At 41.8% G+C, this 14,170-nt stretch overlaps 1 protein-coding gene across 5 annotated transcripts in view; it reads left to right on the top strand.

The window, feature by feature from the left end:
- Positions 1-2,036: 2,036 nt before the first annotated feature.
- Positions 2,037-14,170, top strand: part of Pdcd4 (programmed cell death 4) — a 35,618-nt gene continuing 23,484 nt past the window's right edge. For 2 of the 5 annotated variants that reach the window (XM_052712490.1, XM_052712489.1), the window contains exons 1-5: positions 2,037-2,315; positions 5,780-5,886; positions 7,545-7,847; positions 9,768-9,862; positions 11,733-11,846. In XM_052712490.1, coding sequence (XP_052568450.1) covers positions 5,844-5,886; positions 7,545-7,847; positions 9,768-9,862; positions 11,733-11,846 — 555 coding nt within the window. In that variant the 5' untranslated portion in view covers positions 2,037-2,315; positions 5,780-5,843. Of the gene's footprint in view, positions 2,316-2,651; positions 2,675-5,779; positions 5,887-7,544; positions 7,848-9,767; positions 9,863-11,732; positions 11,847-14,170 lie in introns of those variants that run through there. The other 3 variants (XM_052712488.1, XM_052712486.1, XM_052712487.1) reach the window with 2 other exon arrangements.

Here is a 14,170-nt window from a genome sequence, read left to right as displayed (position 1 = left end):
CAAAATTCATATGCTTCTGAAAATATCATCTGAATTTTACTGGTAAAGAAACAGAAGTCTTGAGGAGGAAGTGGAGTTGTTATTGGTAGCAGGAGACCTGGGACTAGAACATCACTCCTGTCCGGCCCAGACTGGTCAACCACATACTAAGGTGGGTTTTGGGATTTCAGATATTGGGGCAAGGGTTGAGACGGCGAGCAAAATGGATGTGAATATTTTATTCTCCATTAGTCCCCTTTGCCAGGGCAGACTTGATAACAGACAGTTTTATATTTTGTTCTCTATTAGATCCCTCTTCCGGGGAGATTTGCTAACACGATTTCAGAGGTCTAAGGTGCTCTTTTTAAACTGGGGATTATATTGTATTCTTATTTCAGAGGTTTGGGGATATTTGCTTTACAAACCTGGCTATCCCTTGTGCTAACCAAGTGAGTAAAGGGAAGAACTTAGCAGGCATCTGCAGTTGGTGGCAGGCTGGGAAAAAGGGTCAAGAACCAAAGTCAAGAGAGGGATGGGGGGAAAGAGAAGCCAGCAGCCACAGATTAGGGGAGAGAAAGGAGACAGCTGCAGATAGTTAAATAAGCCACAAAATTGAGTGGCTAGGAAGCTCTGATTATACATAATGATCATGACTCATGAGGCTAATTCAGATGCTGGCCATGTGAAGAAGCCCCTGACCAAGAGCGGGTGATCACCAACGGCTAGAATCCTCTGTGAACTCACACAATGTACATTTATTATATGGGTTAATAAATCTACAAAGCGGCTTCTTAAGCACACATACAAAGGATGAGTGAGACACAGATCTTGTGTCCAACAAGGCCATGTTCTTAGGGAGACAAGCCAGGACCGGGACTCAGATAAAAGAATGCCAGGTAGAATGGGATCGGTGCCTCCAGAGGCACAACAGGCCAATACTCCGAGGAATTAGGTTTCAGAAAATGAATCGTATCGGCGTGAGACTTGACAAAGACTGAGGAAGGCCAAGAGACATGGATATACCAGGCATTTCAAGATGATATGATAAAGAGCTGTCAAGACACAAGGGAGGACGTGGATCAGTGAGCTGCCCAAGTGGGTTTCAGAGAAGGGGTATCCATGGACTGACTAGGAAGGGTGTGGAGACATGGCCTCAAAGCCTTTAAGTCACATTGTGGGTTGTAGGATGTCTGTTGAGAAGCAGGAACCCCAGGGAGGTAGTGGGGTGCTTGTGAAGGAGCGTGTGTGTGTGTGTGTGTGTGTGTGTGTGTGTGTGTGTGTGTGTGTGTGTGTGTGTAATTAGTTAACACCAGGTAGGAGACTGGGCAGTAAGGCATAAGTTAGGGGATGGTGATTGCTATTGAGCGAGGAGGCAGTTCAGTTTTGAAAAGACCAAGCGATCATTCTGCTATTGCTGCAGACTATAGGTAAACATGGCCAGAGAAAGCAGGTCAGTCCTTTTACAAGGGCACAGGGAGATTATAAGGCACTGCACACTATCTCAGGAGATAACGACCCAGACAAAATGAGAGCTAGCAGGAAAAGTCACACAAGACAGCCAAAGAAGGCTGCTTCAATATGCAAACTGTAGCCATGGTTGAGAAACCCAGCCTTGAAATCCAGAAAGCAAGAACCACAGTGGCCTGGCTGGTTAGCAAAGGGCCTTCAGTTTTTGATTCTCTTTATTTGGGAAATGGGAACGATTTTTATCTCAAAGGGCTTAGGCCTTTGCTGCGAGAAACTTCTGAGCACGTGGACACACGGTAGGAGCCACGCGTGAGCAAGGGCCAGGGGCAGAAGGAAGAGAATAGCTTTCCTACACGCCCAGAAATGGAGGGGACCTCAGGAAATCCACAGCTTTAGGAGTTGGCTGAGTCTGCCGACGCCCTGGGGAGAGACCAGGCGAGGCGGGTCGACGAGCCGCACCCCAGCCCCCACTCCGGCCCAACCCTCCGGCCCTCCCCACCCGCCCCCGACTTCCCGCGGAGCGGGCCCCCGAGCCGCTGCGCATGCGCCGGCCGTCGGAGCCCCCCCAGCGCCCCGCCCCGACTTTCCACGTTTCACTTCCCTCCCTCTCGGCCTGGGCTGCAGCTTCGCCGCCACGATTGGCTGCCGGACCTCCTCCTCTCGGCCAATAAACGCCACGCCGTCGCCCCCGTGTTACTGGGTAGAACAAAACAAAAACAAACAGAGCGAGCCGGGCCAGAGGCGCTCCGAGGCGGCGGCGGAGGCTGAGGAGTGGGGTCGGGGCCAGGTGGACCGGAGGCCCGGGCGAGCGGCGGCGGCGGCGGCGGCGGCGGCGGCGGCGGCGGCGGCGGCGGCGGCGGCCGGAGGAGGTCAGTCGGGGGGGCGCGGCTCGCACGCTCCGGTGGCGGCGGCGTCCTCCTCCTCCTCCCGCTTGCCCTCGGTCCGGGCAGGCTTGCCGCACGTTGGGAGGGGGAGGGGGCGTGGAGGCCTCGACGCGGCGGTCGGGGCGACGAGCCCGGGTCTGCAGCCGCCTGGAGGCCCTCAGGCCCAGCCGCGCTCGCCCAACGCCCGGGGCTGCGGGGAGCCGCCGGGGCTCGGTCTCCGAGGCCGGAGCGGGGCGCTGCAGCGCGGGCCCGCCCCCTCCTCCGCTGCCCCTTCCCCGGCGGCTGAGCGCGCGGGCGCTCGTGGCCGAGGAGCCCTCAGGTGCCCGTCCCCGATGCAGTTGAAGGTGGGGGACGGGTCGGTAGGGGAGGTGTGTGGGCCAGACGGAGGTCAGGGGAGGGCTGCGTGCCCAGATCCTGGAGGGCCTGGCCCTGCCGGAGGGTGGGAGTCCCGCGGGAACGCCGTCCGCCCGTGCGGGTTCCGGACGCGGACAGGCCCCCGCCAGGCCCTGCGCCAACCCCTCCTTGCCGTCTCCTGCACAGGGGCCCTAAAAAGAAAAAGAATACCACCTAGGGAAAACAGCCGAGAAGGGGGCCCCCTTTCTGTGAACGCGTGCTGTGTCTGCTGCCTGTGTCTGTCCGCTGCTGTGATGTACACAGAGGGTGCCCCCCCACCCCCCAGGCTGCAGATGTAGGTCTCCCCATTTCTTCCCCCACACCCTCCTGGGAACTGGCTCAGTAGCCAGCCGCTGTAGGGTCTGTCCTATGTGCTATGATTCAAATGCAGCTACTGGCCTGGGTGAGTGGTGGCTGTGAGGCCTACAGGAGGCTTTTAAAACATTTTCGGAGACTCACAGTTGTGACAGTCTCCATGATTTAGAGTTTGAGGCTTTGGGAAAGCCCATATTCCTTTTTAAAAACAGAGTCTTAGCATATGTATCTGTATTGGCATTTATACCCATAACGTGCTTGCTACTGAGGCGCGCGCGCGCACACACACACACACACACACACACACACACCGGTGGCATCTTTGAATTATAATTTGATTAGTTTGTCTAGTGTGGTAATGTTAAGGGAGAAATACTTGTAAGGACCGCAAAAATAAATGTACACGGTTATTTTCTATAGTGATTGCTTTTGCAATTGCATTACTGTGGTGCAGTGCTTTTAGCTGAGTGTAAGTTGCTAATTAGGTGATTGTATCCCAGAAAAGAACTAAAGTAATTTTCTAGTTAACATTCGGTCTAAACTCTGACTTCCAAAAATGTCAGTAATTTATGGGGTTATTTAGGAAGTACACTGGAGAACAGTTAATTTCAGCTTTAATTTTTCTAACTTGTAAAGCATGCTTTTTTTTCCCTCATTGGAAATGATTTTGTATAGATTACTGTGGAGCAAATGGAGTTTAGATTTTTTTTTTCCTTTGCCTTAAGTTTGAGGTACGGATTGTTAAATTTTAAAAAAGAAAAAAAAATCCTGCCACTCTGAAGAGAGTAGAACATATTGTTCTTTAGAACAGCTGTGCTGCTGTGGGCTGTGACTCGGTTCCTGATTGTTTGATCCAGTTGTCATGGTCAGGAGAAGGAACTTTTTTTTTAATTTTTACTTTTGTTATAATTACTTAATAAAACAGTATATTATTTGTGATAGTCATTTCCTGATAGCTGTTTTCTGTATCATAGATTAATTACTTTTAGTGTTTGGAAAGCAGTGTTTAACAGTTGTTGTAACAAGTCTGTGTTGTCACTTTTTTTGTTAACCCGGACCTTCCCTGTAGGGCACTGTGAGCTCTGGTCCTGCATTTACAGGATTGGTCTGGATTCGAGTAGTGGTTCCTCTACTGTGCTGCTCTTTATCCTTGCACAGATCACCCGCTCTCCTGAATCTCTTGAATTGTATGCAAAGTGAATACATGAAGTACACGAAATAATGCACTTAAAATTTATTTTGATTTATACAGGGCTTGATAAGTATTGTTTATAATCTTTCCCCTTTATTAGGTAGATGCTGCAGAAAGTATTTTCTCAAAGATTATGTTTGCATGAAGAATGAAAAGAAAAAACTTCACAGTGTAACTTTAAACTCAGATCACATCCCATGTGACAGATTTCCTATAACATGTAATTCATACTCTGAAAGGAAGCCAAAGGTGGCATTTCCAGCCATGGAAAGTACTAAGTGTTTGCATTTCTAAACTGTATTTGGTCTTATATCTGTTTGAATCTCCACATAAAAATTCGTTTTTTTCTAAATCCTCAGTTATTTGAAATTAAAACGTTGGGAAGTGATCATTTAGATCCATGTGTCAGTTAATTCTGAATAGAATTAGAGGATGATTTTTATTGTGTTGTGTTTCTCAAGCAGTATGGTAATGTGTTGGTGTAGCCTAACAGTTATGGCATCACTTTAACATAAGGTTATTTTTGTTTCACAAGTTAATACCCTTTTTAAAGGAGAATATAAAATCGAAGGGGTCTTGCACATGCTGCCACTGAGTTCTGTCAGCTGTCTGTGCCTCCCTTAGCACAGTCACTTATGTAGGCTGTAAACTCCTGATGATCCTTCCTTGTGCTTCCAGAGTGCTGTGCTTATGGATTTGGTTACCACGTCTGGCTTTCATTTGTTACTAAAACAAGTTATTTCTTTTTAAGAATGAAAATTTTAGATTGTAAAAGCAATATGCTAAAAATAAATTACAAGTAAATCTCATAATAGAAAAGGTTACTTAAAAGAATGACTCCCCATCTCAGTGCTTCATAAAAAGACACGAAATGGCAGATACTTCTGCTTCCAAGTCTGTGCTTGAAAGATCAATATGTGAAATAAAAGTTATTGTTAGAAAACTATTCCAATAGTTGTGTTCCTATATATGAATGTGTGGTTAATTTTAAGACTATTAAATGTGGGCTGGAGAGATGGAACATGGATTAAGAGTACCTAGTCTTCTTCAGAGGACCTGAGTTCAGTTCCCAACACCACATCAGTCAGCTCACAACTCCCTGGAAGTCCAGCTTTGGGGATCCAGTGCCCTCTTCTGGCCTCCACAGCTGCCTGTACACCTGTGGCTGTACACACACACACACACACACACACACACACACACACACACAGCGAGGGGGAGGTGTAAATCTTAAAAGATTTGCTGTGTATGTATTTCTTTAAGTTGAAAGAAATATGTGTTGTTAAATAGGTCTTGAAACCCCAAATTTAAGGGATTCATTGGCAACATGCTGAAATCTGTTGTATTTTAATCTCAATTTTTTTTTCTTTTTTCTTGGTCTCAGAAGAGCTTGTCGAGCAATTTGAAACTAAGTGTTAATTAGATTATTTGTGAAAGTAAAGCAGACTTTAAAAAGGCATTTTTTTCACATTGTATTCAAGTAAGTTGAATTTACCTTAATTGTGTCATCTTAGAAGATGCTGAAACTTTTTTCTTTTTTAAAACATAGATTTTAAAGGAAGACTTCCATTTCATAATTTGTGTATAATCAGTGCAAGCAAAATTAAGGAAAAATGGATGTAGAAAATGATCAGATTCTGAACGTAAACCCCACTGGTAAGTTGTATCCTAACCCCTGTCTTGTGATCAACCTTGACACTATTCCATATTTTATGTGAAAAAAATGACAGTAAAACTTTTAAAGCACTTCCTTATCCATGCTGAAGATGCCCTAGCTCTACAGAGAGGCAATCGGAACTAGGAAGACTTTCGAAAGGAAAGAAGATATCATAGCTACATTTGACGATGTGAGGTAAAATATATAGTCAGCACCGAGGGTGGCGCAGTTAGCAGGGGCCAGGTGTCAGTGACGTCACACTGCCTAGTAAAGACTTTACATTCCCGTGAGAGCACGCGAAGGGTGTGCTTTAGGAACCACTCTCTTGATTTAGAGAAGGCTGAAGATTGAAGGCAGAGGCTGAGACCCATGGGACACCTTAATATACTGAGTGTGTGTGTTTGGGATCACAGCATTTCCTTATTGACATCTGTACCTTTTTGTTAAGAATCGAAAAGGATTAAGTACTAATATAGATTTTAGAGGTTGATTTAATGTTTACTTTTTAAACTATCACGAAACATATTAAAGTCCTATATATCAATTTTACACATTATAATTTTAATTAGGCACCACACAATTTGGGTGATTTGGCTCTGACTTGAGTTACCTATCCTGAACAAAACTGCTGTAGTGGTAAATGAATTCTGACATAAAAACGTTTCCAGAGCAAAGCTGAGGTTGACAGGCAGTCTTTAGAGACATCTGAAATGGGGTGGAGAGTGGTCTACTCAGTGTTGTTGGTAGACAGTACAGTCTAGTAATAGCCTCTTCTTTGAAGCTATAGCCAGTGAAAAGAATTATTAAAAAGTAAAACATGGATTTCTGTGATGGGCTAAATGATCATTATATGAATGTTTAGGATTACTGTGGCTTGAGTTTTTAGGGAGATATTCATGGAAGGATTAAGATTTGGGGTGTATTTTGAAGACTTCTGATAGCAGATTAGTAATTAAATGACTTCTAAGCAAGAGAACAGTAGGAATGATTTTAGGTGCTAATGTGCCAACTTGTATAGGCTGGGAACTTTTCATAGATAGAAATTTGGGGAAATAAGTTAGGAGTTGGAGATGATGATTTTAAGAATATTACTTATGTTGAAGGCAGTCAGTTCAACAATTACATGTGATTACATTTATTTGCCAAATATATATTATAGACTTTTTGGGAGTTACTAATATTTCCTAAGTATTTATAACTGAACAGAGAATGTTTGGGAAGTAATTTTAAATACAATTCTGAACCTTAATTTTCTCATTTGTGTCAATTACTGAATTTGTAGTGTCCAATATAGAGCCTAAAAATCATAATAGACATTGTGTGTGGTTTATCTCCATTGTCTCAAGAGTTTTTGTCTTACTATCTCTATTTTCATAACTCTTTGCTCATGAGTCTACAGTTTTACGATCTTCTACTAGCATAATTTTTTTTTCAAACATGAGGCTCCTTTTCAGACCTTATTAGTTAAAATTCAGTGTCTTCGTTTACGTTCCTTGGTAATGTCCTTTATTAGATGAAACCATGTTAAATTGCCAGTGTATGACTACTGCTAACGACAAAATGTTAATTTCATGGGTAGTAATAAAATTCAATTGTACCTGACATAACAGTGGGTGTTGGAAATACTTAGTTTGGTTTCTTCGTTTTCTCTTTTAAGATCCTGATAACTTAAGCGACTCTCTCTTTTCTGGTGATGAAGAAAATGCTGGCACTGAGGAAATAAAGAATGAAATAAATGGAAATTGGATTTCCGCATCCTCTATTAATGAAGCTAGAATTAATGCCAAGGCAAAAAGACGACTACGGAAAAACTCGTCCCGGGACTCTGGCAGAGGCGATTCCGTCAGTGATAACGGAAGTGAAGTCATTAGAAGTGGAGTGGCTGTGCCCACCAGTCCAAAAGGAAGGTTGTTAGATAGACGGTCCCGATCTGGGAAAGGAAGGGGGCTGCCAAAGAAAGGTTAGTGTGTGCCATGCAAAGAAACACTGGGAAACCAGTTCCTGCGCTGGGAAGAGGATGGAGGTACAGGCAGTTGTAAGGTTTATGGGTCGCATATGCATTTGCAGTGGAGCGAAGCCCACATCGCTTTCTCTTAAGGTTGATTCTTTTTCTTTGGAATAGTACTTTATTTTTTCCCCTAGTGAAATATAGTAAAACATTGTTGCTTTCAGTTATGGATTTTATACACACTATGAAAGTAATCAGATTAATCATAACTTACCAAATGAATCTGGTTTTGGTCTGTTGTTTAAGAATAGTAACTATAATACAGTTGGTAACATGTTTGTAGATGTTGGTCTGGGTTCTCTCTAGCTTTGCTGTTTGAATGGTGGAGTGGATTGATTTATTTCACTGCTGTATCCAGTGCCCAGAATACTGATAGACATTTAACACTAGTTGGGTGAAGGTCTGTCAACTTCGATCTATAGTAGAATTTTGGTAGAATTTGGAGACTGGACTGAATTTTGAATGATGTGAGCTTCAATTTATACACTTAATTAAGACCCTGACAACTTAAATGGATCTGGTGATGAAAATGCTTAGAAGAGGGTTGGGGATGAAACAGATTGGATTTTAGCATCTTCCATTAATGAACCTAGAACTAATGCCAAGACAAAAAGATGATTATGGAAAACTTTTTGTTAAGAAGAGAGAAAGATAAATATATAACTATTCAGGTAAACTATAGTAGTCTTTCAGAAATTATTTTTGTGAATAATTTCATAATCATTTGGATCAGAATGATAGTTATCTGATTCTGGTCTGCTATGTTGGCAGGGATTATACTCCAAGTACAGAATGAAAACTTAAAAAAAGAAAGGCAGAGGTGCAGTGTCAGAAATAAAACTTATAAAAAGGGAGGGTGTTGGTAGAATGAAAACTTAAAAAGGGGCAATGACATTCTGAAGACTTTTTTTTTTTTTTTTTTTTTTGGTTTTTCGAGACAGGGTTTCTCTGTGTAGCTTTGCGCCTTTCCTGGAACTCGCTTTGGAGACCAGGCTGGCCTCGAACTCACAGAGATCCACCTGGCTCTGCCTCCCGAGTGCTGGGATTAAAGGCGTGCGCCACCACCGCCCGGCCGACATTCTGAAGACTTTTAAAAAGTATTATTTTAGACTAATTTGGCCTTATAAAAGTGTCACATTTGATATGGAAAAGCAACTTGGCAAGTTGAAGTTTTACTCTTTGGTTTGTATACAGAAATAGAAGCAACTGTCAGTGTTGTTGTTCTTAAATAGCAATTAGTTATTTGTTAACACACTGCTAATTTCCAAGCATAGTTTAATGTGTCCTTTATGTGGAAGAACATTAGACTTTAAAGCATTTGATGGTGGTCATTATGGTTCTTTGTGGAATCATAGGTTGTGGTTTTAATGCCACATTTACTGGCCCAACATGCGTCTCTTAATTTCCTTCTTTCTAGTTCCAAGAAATGTCAACCATAGTGTCACTTTGTGTAAGGTCTGTGGCATGGCTGTTTTCGGATTAAAAAAAAAATACTTTAAAGACTCTGCCTTTGTAGTTTCTAAGTAAGTTATTTCAACTTCATGCTTTTGGAAATAGGTAACCTAACTATTGAAAAATGATCTAAATAGGAATTTCAAGTGTAATTCTTAACTGGAAAATGATTAGCATAAGAATTTTTTTTTTTTTTTTTGGTTTTTTCGAGACAGGGTTTCTCTGTGTAGCTTTGCGCCTTTCCTGGAACTCGCTTTGGAGACCAGGCTGGCCTTGAACTCACAGAGATCCGCCTGGCTCTGCCTCCCGAGTGCTGGGATTAAAGGCGTGCGCCACCACTGCCCGGCTTAGCATAAGAATTTTTATATTGAAGTTATTTCAGATTTCAGTTAATATGTGTGAACTATCAACAACTTCCAGGTGGTGCAGGAGGCAAGGGTGTCTGGGGTACACCTGGACAGGTGTATGATGTGGAGGAGGTGGATGTGAAAGACCCGAACTATGATGATGACCAGGTGGGTACCAGTTATTTTTTTATATACTCAATGTTTGTAAGATTTCTTAACTTTTCACTCATAAGAATGTCAAATGGTGTGTGATTATATATGAACACTCTGTAGTAGTAAAGGGACACACAACATGTATAGCAAAGTCATATACACTCAGTACTTTGTGATTGCTAAGTTAATTTTAGATGAGGAAAATTAGTTTTTGATAGTCAAGTGTATAAAATTTCTGCTTGGAGGTCTTTATTGACTTGGATTAGTATTGATGATGAAGGAGTTTTCTTGAGTATTTTGGGTTATAGGTGTTAGGTTCCTTTTTTGTGTCACTATTTAACACGAGTACTAGCATATATGTTGTTCTGGGAACACCTGCATTTTCTCTTATGATAATGCTTAGTAAGGAATGTTGTAATGCATCATTGTGAAGTGTTCCTTACCTTTTTAGTGGAAAAATTCCAAAAGTAGACTTGTTAGAATGAACCTTCTACTTACCTTTGAGCATCACCAGTGTCACTGTATTAACTCACAGGAAATCTTATTTAGTCCTATATCTCCATTTACCTCCTTCCTCCATATTCTGGATTATTTTTAAGTAAATACTAGATCTTGTGAAAAATTTTCTAAATCAAAAAATACTTTGTATAGATAGAAAATGGTGATAACAAATTACAACTTGAAGATGTCAGTGTGTGTGCTAGGCTGTTGTCTCTTTGCATTATCTGTACTGGTTGACAGATAGACATGGGAAGATTTCTAAGAGAATATAAAAATATTTAAAGCCTGTGGGATTGAAATACCAGGGAATCTGCTAAATATTAGTCTTTTAAATATATATTGCAAATAGTATTTCAAATTACAGTTACAGATAAATATTTTAGCTTTCCTGTAGAGGAGACATGGTTTGGTGATAGACTTTTAATCTTACTGAAATTTCACTTGAACTACTCTTTCTTACAGTTTTCAATCATTACAATGTGATCTCATTATTTTTACTATATTAATTATGAAACTTTCTGCTTTTGATGATATTGATATATAAGGAATACTTAATCTTGTTAAAAAGCCAAGTTTTAATGACAATATACAATAGGGTGCCATCTTAAAGGTTTTGGATTGAAAAATTGGTTTTGAGAGGGGTTTAAAAGTTAGCACAAGAGCTGAGTTGGCTCTGTGCAAGGATGGGATCTCAGTGTGGATCTCCAGTGCCCACATATAAGCTGGACATAATGCTGCGTATCTGTAATCTCAGCACTGGGGAGTGGAGACTGTAGGACCCCAGGACTTGATAAATGGGAGCTGTAGTATCAGTAAGAGACTGTCTCAAAAAATGAGGTGAAGGGACAGGGAGATGGCTTAGTAGGGAAGAGCTCTTATTGCACAAACCAGACAACCTGGCTTAATCCCCAGAATCGGGTAACCCCCATAAAAACTGTACATGCCATGGTGAGATGGGAGGTGGAGTTGGAAGAATCAGATGAATGGAGTGTTCTGCATAGCAGCAGAGACAAGAACCAACTCCTGGAAGTTGTTCTCTGACCTGCACACACACACACACACACACACACACACACACACACACACACACACAGAAAGAGAGAGAGAAAGAGAGAGTGTGCAGAGGGAGACAGCTCCCCCCCCCCCCCCAAGTCAGCTCAAAATACAGAGTTTGGGAGAAAATCATGTATTTGCCACAGTTAGTGGGTTTAATCTGTCTTTTGGCTAACTGAAATTTTATGAAAGTAGTGGCATACAGACTCTGAAGTGATTAAAACAGGTAGCATGTCTTTATCCTGCCTTACTGGTGATCACTAATTGGTTGGAGTGTGAAGTGATAATTTCATTTTATCTAAATATTTAATTTATAATTTCCCTTCTACAGGAGAACTGTGTTTATGAAACTGTGGTTTTGCCTCTGGATGAGACAGCATTTGAGAAGACTTTAACACCAATTATACAAGAGTACTTTGAGCATGGAGATACCAATGAAGTTGCAGTAAGTTTTAAGTTGGAGGGAGAAAAAACACTGGTATAAGGGAAACATATCTAGAATGATTTTGGATTACTCTGGATAAGTTTGTGGTTTTTGTTTTGTAACACTGACAGATTTCTTAACCATTTGTAACAATGATAAGGGGCTTGGTGGTTTATGCCTAAAATTCCAGTACTGGTGAGGGGAGGTAGGTAGGACAGTTTGAGGCCAGTCTAGGCTATATAGGGCTTCCAAAGGAAAAAGAAAAGGATAAAATTTCTTCAAATAATTTTTCTTACATATTTTTGGGCTCTGATGAAACCTGTATTCCATTTCTCTTGTGGGGGAAATGACACAACCACTATTTTTTTCCTTTTTTTTTTTAATTAAATTTTTTTCATTTACTTTACATACCAACTAGTTTCCCTTCCCTCCTCTCTTCCCGTTCCCTGCCCCCACCTCTCATCTACCCCTCCCATCCACTCTTCTGCTGTTCAGAAAGGGGAGGCCTCCCATGTGAGTTAACAAATCATGTCATATCACGATGAGGCAGCTCCTCCCCCTGCTTCAATGCTGGGCAATGCATTCCTGCAGGGGAAATAGGTTCCCAAAAAACCCAGCTCCTGTGCCAGGGACATATCCTGATCCCACTGCTAGGGCCCCACAAACAGTCCAAGCTACACAACTGTCATCCACATGCAGAGGGCCTAGGTCTGACACAACCACTATTTTTATATGTTTATAGAATTTGGTTTTATAAGTTAGATAATTTCAGGGAATTTATAGATCTTGTGTTGAAACCTCTTCAGGGGCCTCAGGATTTCTTTATGGTTCTGGATGAGATTAAAATGTATCTATACTCTCTTCAAAAACCAAAACATTTATACAGATATTTGAAAAAGAATGAATATGGCACCAAGAGAATCAACCTAAGTCATAGTTTATATGGGAATACTTAATATGTTTATAGTGGTTTGTTCATAGGTTAAATCTAGAAGGGTAAAATAGAATTGCTGATTTCACTGGAATTACAGGCCTAAAACATAACAGTACTAATTGAAAGATGTAACGTGAATTGCTAAGTGGTCTTATTAATAAAAAAAAAAAATCTGGAGCCAGATATTGGGGTGAAAGTTGAAAGATCAGAGAAATAGAACAAGCCCATCATGTTCTTACCTCTATAAAATCTTCAGCTTCAAGAGAGAGACTTCCTGATTTCTCATGCCTTATATACCTTTCTCTGCCCTGCCATCTTACTTTCTTCCTAGTGCTGGGATTAAAGGCATGTGCCACCACGCCTGGCTCTCTTCCTAGTGTGGCCTTGAACTCAGAGAGATCCGGATGGATCTGTGCCTCCCGAATACTAGGATTAAAGGCATGTGCTACCATTGCCTGACTTCTATGTTTAATATAGTGGCTGGCTTTGTCCTCTGATCCCTAGGCAAGCTTTATTGGAGTACACAACATATCACCACAGAAAGACATTTATAATTCTTAAAATCCAGGCTCAACTTTCTTGGTTTGTTTGTTACATAGTTTTGGTATCTTTGGATTTATAGAATTTCAATATAAAACAAATATTTGTTTATAACATACTGTTGTGTGACAAACTTTTCCTGGGGAGACACAACACACACACATGCACTCACTCCAGATAGGGAACCTATGACAGTCCAAAGTACAAATAACACCACAGTCCAGTTTGGTGAGTGTATGAGTTTTATTGGGATTACTTACAGGATTTGGGTGAGGGGTTTTATTGGGATTACTTACAGGATATTACTTACAGTGAGGGGTTATTTACAGGAGCAGAAATGACTCACAGATAACTGCATCACCAAAGCCCACCCCACCATGTGTGACTGCTAACAAAACTGGGAACCTGGAGCTCACTACACAGCTGCAGGCAGCTCAGCACATTAGAGTTTCCTTCTTTCCAGTGCCTCAGTTGGTCCAAACGTCTTGTAGGCAGCTTAGCTGGTTACTGCTTCTTCCAGGCCATTGGTCTGTTCTCAAAGTCCTCTTGGCAACTGGGCTTGCTTGAGTTGTCTTTGCAGCTTGGCTTTGCTTACTGTGGTGTGGAGAGACCTAATGAATCTGTTCAGTTTCAAGGACTTCCTGAAGCTGTTTTGAGTTGTTTACTTTCCTGCTTAAAAAGCTTCCCTGCAGGATGGGATGTTTTAATCTTAGAGGAAACTATTACACAACACTCCACCGCTTACTCTTGCTCTTATATTCTTTCCACCTTTTTTGTAGTGATTTCTGAACCTTGGAGGGGGTGACTGTAGATGTCTACCTATGGCTAAGAAATAGGCCACCTTAACATGCCACGGTAACAATCACTTGTC

The sequence above is a fragment of the Peromyscus californicus genome, unplaced genomic scaffold, assembly GCF_007827085.1.
Source record: "Peromyscus californicus insignis strain IS unplaced genomic scaffold, ASM782708v3 Scaffold_4__1_contigs__length_199733344, whole genome shotgun sequence".
Classification (NCBI taxonomy): Eukaryota; Metazoa; Chordata; class Mammalia; order Rodentia; family Cricetidae; genus Peromyscus; species Peromyscus californicus.
Note: the sequence above shows the minus strand (reverse complement) of the source record. Positions and strands in the feature narration are given on the sequence as shown.